An 8,063-nucleotide genomic window follows, 5' to 3' on the forward strand; every position below is an offset into this window, starting at 1 on the left:
GAATCCTTTTACACAAACAGAAATACTCCACAACAACGTAAATGCTATAGGCACTTCATTACTACTGTTAACCTATTTTATATTTGTTTTCAATTTTAAGACAGACATCATCTGGGATAATAACAACTGATGTGATACACTGCAACAGTGACACAGAGGATTTTTTTGATCTCAGTATGCAATGAGACAAAAGCTGTATTTAAAAAATTTAAAACATTTTAAAAACAAGATTACAAGTATTAAACAAAAACACAGTAAACTGCATGTATGCTTGATGACACAAAGATTGCTATTGGAACTACTTTATACAGTGAAGATAAACCTCTTTAAAAATACTTAAACAGAACTAGACACAAATACATCTGCTGAGAAATGCATTATCTTAAACAATTAAGATCATAATTTTGAAGTAAACAATTATATGCATATAATATTACTTCAATTTTGCCCAGGTTTATTAACCATTTTATTAAGTCTGAATTTGTTACAGACTTAAGCAGTAATTCAACCTCTCTATTGCATATACTAAAAAAACCTCCACAGCATATGCTCAGATTAACAGTAACTACTTTGGATATTTAGGGAAAAGACAAAGTCAGAGGCAAGCACTTAAATATATATAAGAAAAAAAATAATCACAATTTATATAAAAAAGATGATATATTGAGGATTTTCACAAAAATGAAACAATGCTTTCTCCCACTTCTAAAACACTGTAACCAATAAAATTATGACAAAGAAATCTCTGTTAACTGAATTTTGATGAAACCACAATTTAACATTTTTCTCTAGATTTGATTAGTACCTGCTTTCCTTAGGATATTTAAATTATCAGTTTAGTTTGCTTTCTATATCAGTCAGCTAACCAGTGAGATTGTTTATGCCCCTAGTTAACTGATACCAAATATGTGTCTTTGTACCAAAGTCTCTGGATTAAAAATACATGTCTCCATGATCTTTAACAGAAATATAAATAGAATAATTATTAACGTGGTTAAATTTTAATACTATGGTTGTAGAAATCATGTATAGAACATAACACAGCAACACACTTAGAGATACAACAAACCAAAATTTTCTAAAGTCATAAAGAAAATCTACATTAGAAATGTTTAGTATAGTGTGATGGAAAAAGCACATAGCAAATGCTTTACACACTATTCATTTTAGATCAAAAAACAGAATACTTTCTAAAAAAACTCACCAACAGTGTTTTTGTATACAATATTACTTAAAAAAACAACTTCTTTATCCTGACAGTAAATACGCAGCACATCAGACTTAAAGGTAAGGTCACCCTTTCAAATTAATTCATTTATCTATGCAAAAACATTAAATAAACTATATTTCGGGTATAATCTGCACCACCACATTTCCATACTCTGATACAGTTAACACTCAAATCGTAACAGATATATTTGTTAAGGTAGTCTCTCTTTTTTGTTGTGGAAATATCTGGAGTAAGACTGACCACTGCCTCCTCATACAGCAAAGAGCATACAACAAAACCACACTGACCTTGTAGCAGATAAACTAAATAAATCATGCCATGATTGACATGTTCCATTCTTTTGTGTGAGCATGTGGCATAAGATATACACTATTTCAACAAGTTCAACAACAACAAAAAAACCTTCCAGTGTTTTTATTTGCCTATTCTCTGAACTACCCAGTCCTGCTGGCAGAGGGGACAGCGATTATTCTGTTTCACCCACAAGGACATGCAGCAATTGTGGAAGGAATGATTGCATTCTCCCCAAACCACTGAAAGAGAAGAAAGAACATGTTCCAGTCACACTCAGCTGTCCAATCAACACCTGGAGCAAGGTCCAAACTATAATTCTTAGATGTTTATAACCACTGCAAGCTTTAGAGACAAAACAGGTCATCACTGATTTATCCACTGAGATTGGATTATTATGGTCATTCTGATGATAGTCAGTTCTCTGTCATCAATTCTTCTACTTATTACCAACTACAAAAAAAGAAATGTATACATTCTCACCTTCTTGCATCAAGTAACACTGTCTTGTGAATGTATGAACACATTTATCAGTTCTGTCCAGGAAATCAGCACAACTATCCAAGTTCTTTACCTTCCCCAGTACCAAAATATAGCCAATGCACTACTGACTGACTATCACGCAAGAGCTTATCACCAAATTCTCATACGAAATGCAGTGTTTAAACTTAAAATGTATGATATCAAGGAGGCACATTTGACACAGCATAGCCTTGAAATGGGATCTTAGACCAGAAGTTATTCACAGGCTACAACTGTTTCAGCACAACAAAAAGGGTTATCTATTGTCCATCTACTCCTGAATTGTATTAGCTACTTTGTTTTTTCCCCTTATTAGTTCACATTTTCCTTAGTGGAATACAAGGGTACCAATCAAAGAAGTGTTGTAAATTATGCTTTTTTTTTTCTGACTATCTAAAATAGGATGCTTAGCAAGCCAATTAAGATATCTGGAACATGAAATTCCTGTTCTCATTAAAACAATCATCAAAAACAACAGTGGACTAAGTTTGAGAATATATACTTCAAAACAGAAAGAACAAGGGCATGGAAAGGTTCACCACTGCTTTAAAAGTTAACTTAAAGGTTTAAAGCAAACTCTTTGAGACAATTTTTACTATTTCTGATTTAAATATATCAGAATTAAGTTAAGATTTGCTTTTGCATATATTGGTATGTAACTGAAAGCATGTTTAGGCTTAAACAGCATTATAGTAAACTCAAGTGATTCCACTTTTTCAAATGAAAAGTGAACAAACAAGCAATTGCCTCCACTATGTCTGAATTAAGACTGGGAAAAATACTGCTTTCTAATCCAGCCACACACTTATTTCAGAACAGAGGATTTTTATTGGTATTACCATTGTGTCTTCTGGCATGCACCTCAGAAGAGAAAAAAGTAGCCTTTTCCTACCCACTTCAAAAGTGTACATTATCATCTCCTCAATTATGCTCAGGGTGAGAGAAACTTAAACCTCTCAGTTGCGTATGTGTTGACTGCAAACTTGAAGCGGTTTTGTTCTATGGCATGTCTGAAGTGAAAACTATTTTTATTACTGCTTAAAAATAAAACATAAAATATTACTAATGTAAAAAGATGACACAATACAGAACGAAACACCAGTTTACTTTTGAGCATTAATAAAATCAGTATTCCCTTCAAACTTTAAAATGCACCCTACTGAGAGAAGCTTCAATTGAAAAACAAGCGAATGAAATCACTACATACCAACACAATCTTCTTGTTTGTTTTCAGCTTGACATCTAAGACAGGCATCTAAAAGTAAACAAGAACAAAACTCAATTTGATTCTCAGGATTCCATCTTAAGAATAGGTTTGTCAGAGGAAAATATAAACTCTAAAACCAATTTACAAAGGTAAAAATCCCAAGTTTTGATGTCTAGTTCAGCCCTTTAACATTAAATAATGCCCCCCCTAAATTTTAAAAGAGTGCACATGACAATAAAATACAGATCTGAAGGAGATCAGAAGGACTATAAACTGTCCCAACAAGTTTTGTTTATTTTCCATTGCTTTGGTATTTTCATAACTTCTGCTGAAAAAAAGCCTTCTCCATTTTGTAGATATAACAACCAGCAGATTTGTGCCAAGGCACTCAGGCATATTAAGGCCAGAGCAAGCACAAAGCCAAACCCTAATTGCAGGACTTTGTTTTTCAGATGTCAGCATCTCCTTTTAAGGAAATCATTCACAATTTGGGGTTTTTTTTTAGGCTGTACATCTCTCACCACAAACCCCACCTCCTACTACTTTTTATATAGTAGTTTTCCTTAACAAATACCTGCATGTAATTTTCACAAGAGTCACATACACATGCAAACATATTGGTCAAATTCATAATATAAATTAATAGATAAACATGGAACAATATCTAATTAATAATATCTATCATACTTATGCACTCCAATCTGTGGCTATAGGACCAGATGGCAGGTTCAGGATTCAGTAAGATGCAAAAGTGATAACTTCCAGGCTTCGTACTGTGCCACACACATACAGTGGAAAAATGCCTTTGTTTCTGCTTTGCCCTGGCATGGGCAGCCATACACATATGTGCACGTACCACACACAACAGAAAGTGTTCAACTATTATGGGAGCAAACACATCTTCATCTCCTCCAAAGAAAAGGTAATAGTTTAAACAAAAGTGTCCCGCAGGTTGGACCTGGCCTACATGTCACTAGCTGGACCATATTTTCCTACAAGACAGAAACATAATGTGCTACAGGAATTTAGATTTGAGTATTTTTCCTTTCTCTGCCAGATATGGCCAGTACTTCAATTTTAGATTCATCTGCCCAGACATTCATCATTTTCTCAGGTAATAAAGAACAAAGAGGACAGAAACTCTGAAACAGTTACCCTTTCCTCACTGAGATAAAAGTAAGGCAGCAAATAAAGTTTCCTGTTGTCTGTTCCTATAAATGCTGTGGAAAAATAAATTAAGGGCCAAGCTGCAGGGAAGACTCAGCCAAACTGCTTCAACTTGTATCATGGTACCTTGAAGCAAACTGATCTGGGGTCACTTCAATATGCAGGGCAATAAGCTGCGGCAGACTAGTAGTCGCTATAAAAGCAGCTTTCCTATCCTAGCCCTAGATTTGCAGTTGCAGACAGAGAAGCAGCAGAGCATGCTGAGGACAGAAATCACTGCAACCATACCAAGGTAAGCTGTCCCCACTCCTGCATCATAACCCTAAGGGTATCAGTCTGAAAGGTTAAGCAAATATAAGTAAGTACTGCAATCCTGCACTTCCCACCTAACACCTGCATATTTGTTTCTTTCCCCTGTGCTTCTGTGATTCTTGAAGACCATGTTGATTCAAGGAGTTAAATCAGCAGAAAATTAAGCCAGCTAACACTTCCCTCCCTTGCAAAAATCAAACAAACTAACTTTCAGCAAGTGCCAACTTAAGTCTGGCACTGCCTCCAACCTAAGGTTACTGCAGACGCAGTGGCTCTACAGGAGCCAGACCGGGTCTGGCAGGGTCAACATGAAATTTCTAAATTGAAGTCAGTAATGATCAAGTTTCACGTTCTAACAATGTGGTTTGTTCTCAAAAAATGGTTACCAGACTTTTCTGCCAGTTTCAGATGAAAAATACCCCCTTGGTGTACTCCTGAAAAATTATAAATTAACTTTTTTTTCTTTTTAAACTTTTATAATTCTGGGTAAAATTTTGTTCGTTTAAGACTTTTTTATAGTGCCCTGTAACAGGCTAGGTAGAACATGTAAATACATTCTTAAAATTATGGCTTACGTGGGAGATGAAGCCAAATTTTGTATTTCCAGAGTGGTCTCTGTTCACCATATAAGAACAGACAATCTTTGTCATGCTTATGCAAAAAGTAAATATCCCACCATTTCAGTCTGGGCTGCATCTTTTTTCTTCTAGTACAGCTTTCTACCTCTTCTGTTCCACAGAACGTTCTCAGTAAAAACACATATGAGAAATGACAGCATTGCATATTTTGTCCCATTTCTGTTAAGCCAAAACCTGACTGTATTTGCAAGTATCATGGTTCCTGGACCTACAAAAAGCAAGGTGCTCTGGAGCTAATGTTGAGTCATTTGTCCTACCAGACTGTACTAAGCCCAACTGAGAGGACAGTTATGCATAGGATGACTCAGCACAATAGTAAAAATCAGATACAGATACACAGTAGAGGAAAAATTTAAAGAATTTTCAAAGATCCAAGATAAACATCATATTTGTAAAAGATGTCAGAAAACAGTAATGTTAGTCAACGATGAGGCTGCTTTCAAAGAGATTCTCCAGATTTCAAAACCAGGTAAACTAATCCCTTACTTTTCAATAGATTTTTCAGTACCTTCACGTGGGTTAAAATGCACTGGTGATTAGGAGGCTTGGGTAGAAGATACCTTACTTTTCAATAAATTCTTCGGTACCTTCATGTGAGTTAAACTGCACTGGTGATTAGGACGCTTGGGTAGAAGCGTCAGAGACTCCGGATTAACAGATTTGGAAACTGAATTTACATCTACATCCACAACTGCTGCTTAAAACAACCCCAAAACCCCCAACGGCAGCAGCACACATCTAGGACTTTGGCCAGCTCGGCTGTAACTCGGCGCTCGCCGGGTCCGCCAAAAGACTCCACGAAGCAGGCGCCTTGGCAAAGGACGGGGATGGTAAAACAGCAGCCCGCCTCCGGGCGCCGGCACAAGCTCAGCCCGCTTGACGAGCGCCGCTCCCCGTGCTGACAGGCGCCGGGCAGAAGCCGAGCGGGCGCTCCGGCCTCCCCCGGCAGGAGGGGCGGCGCAGGGAGGGCTGCCCCAGGCCGGCCAGGAGAGCGGGGCCCGGCGGGGCCGGGGGAGGCGGCTCCCCCGACAGCTGCGTGCAGCCTGAGATGACCGCACGGGCCCACGCTCCCGAGTGGCAGCCGCGAGCGCTCCGGCCCAGGGACACCGAGGGCCGCAGGACCCTCCTCTTCTTCGGGAAAAGGCGCGGGGAAGGAAGAGGAGGCGCGGCGGGGGCAGCCCCCACCCCCCTTCTGCCGGAAACCGCGTCTCACTCCTCCGCCCGCCGAGCGAGGGGAAGAGGGCGCGGCGGCAGGGCACCCCTCCGGCCCGCGGGCTGGCCCGTCGCTGAAGCGCCGGCGCCCCCTGCGCCGCCGCGGGGGCGGCGGCCATGGCGGCCGGGGCCGGCCTGCCGGCGCTTACCCATGACCTGCACCCGGCAAATGGCGCAGGTGTCGCACTCCACGTCCCAGCTCCACATGGCCACCGCGTTCCACTTCTTCAGCGAGAACATCTTGTCGGGGGCGCCCGCCTTGGAGCCCGCAGAGCCCGGGTGCGAGTGGGGGGCGCCCGGCTCGTCCCCGTCCTCCACATCGGCCATGGCGGAGGGGCGGGGACGCGGCGCCTGGCGGGCGGCAGCGCGGGGCTGCAGCGCCCCCCCCGCGCCGGCAGCAGGCGCGGCCCGCTCCCCCAGCCCGGCCCGGCCCGGCCCAGGCGGGAGGGGCGGGCCCGCCCGCCGGCCTGGTCCTGCGCGGAGGCCGCGCTGCCGGTGGCGCCCGGCCCGGGCAGCAGTCGCGGGCGCTGCAGTAGGCCTCAGCGGGCACGGTGAGGGACAGGGGGCCGCGGTGGCCTGCTGGAGCCGGGCAGCCGCGCTCAGCCACAAGGAAGCTGAAGTAAATTCCGTTAAAGGCGGCGATCAGCCCTCCCGGGTCGCGTTTTCGACAGTGTGCTGCGGGGTGGGACCCACAGTCCCACGGGACACCTCTGGGGAGGGTGCACCAAGGAAAAGGGCCATAGCCGCCCAGCCGCGGCCTCCTCCGGTTCTATATTGTGTACCTCATCGTTCGGCAAAGTGATACTCGTTCACAGGGCAGAGAGGAGGGAGCCAGGCTGGGGAGCCAGCCCCTGCTCCTCTGCCCTCGCCTCGGGAAGGGACACGGTCCCGTTTTCGTGACATGCGTGAACGGTTTTCTTAACAGGGCCCTGAGGATTACAACCAGGGGATGATCCAGTCTGACCAGGCAGGGTAGTCTTACCACACCAGCCTGAACTGTTCCCCAAACCGCCGAATACTCTCCCAGCCCCATCAGCCCACAGCATTATATTGACATACACTGACTTGAAACTGCAACATTCCTCAACATTCAATATCCGTATTATTTCTGTTTTTCATTGTTCCTATATTTTATTATATATGCACTATGAAAACTCCTCTTGTGGAAACACCGTCGCTATCTTGCGTTCAAAAGTTCTCAAAGTCTACAGTCTCTAGTGACTGAAAGCTAGGTCCTGTTAGACAGCAGTAATCCTTCATGGAAATTGTCAACTAAATATGGCTACTCTGTAATGTCAGAGTAGGACAGTCTGAATTCACTTGCTAATTTGTCATCCTGAATTTGTGAGGGGACAAAAAAAAAATCACCAGAAAATAGGTAAGAGTTGTGAAGCACTAGGGAACTAAAAAGCTAAAAGGAAATTTTAAAGTGGCTGATTACATTCAAAAATAAAATATTTACATATACAACTACATACATCTT

General features: G+C 42.3%; 1 protein-coding gene across 2 annotated transcripts; it reads right to left on the reverse strand.

Moving 5' to 3' along the window:
* Positions 1-38: 38 nt before the first annotated feature.
* Positions 39-6,956, reverse strand: RNF7 (ring finger protein 7). Of its 2 annotated transcripts, none has more exons than XM_075031773.1 (3): positions 6,737-6,956; positions 3,252-3,299; positions 39-1,764 (listed from the first exon to the last, which is right to left on the reverse strand). In XM_075031773.1, the coding sequence occupies exons 1-3, from the start codon at positions 6,905-6,907 to the stop codon at positions 1,708-1,710; spliced, it is 276 nt and encodes a 91-aa protein (XP_074887874.1). In that variant the 5' UTR covers positions 6,908-6,956; the 3' UTR covers positions 39-1,707. The 2 variants fall into 2 exon arrangements, with proteins under 2 accessions (XP_074887874.1, XP_074887873.1); XM_075031772.1 differs by having other exon boundaries at positions 6,730-6,946.
* Between the last annotated feature and the right edge of the window lie 1,107 nt (positions 6,957-8,063).

The sequence above is a fragment of the Buteo buteo genome, chromosome 7 (genome assembly GCF_964188355.1).
Source record: "Buteo buteo chromosome 7, bButBut1.hap1.1, whole genome shotgun sequence".
Lineage (NCBI taxonomy): Eukaryota > Metazoa > Chordata > Aves > Accipitriformes > Accipitridae > Buteo > Buteo buteo.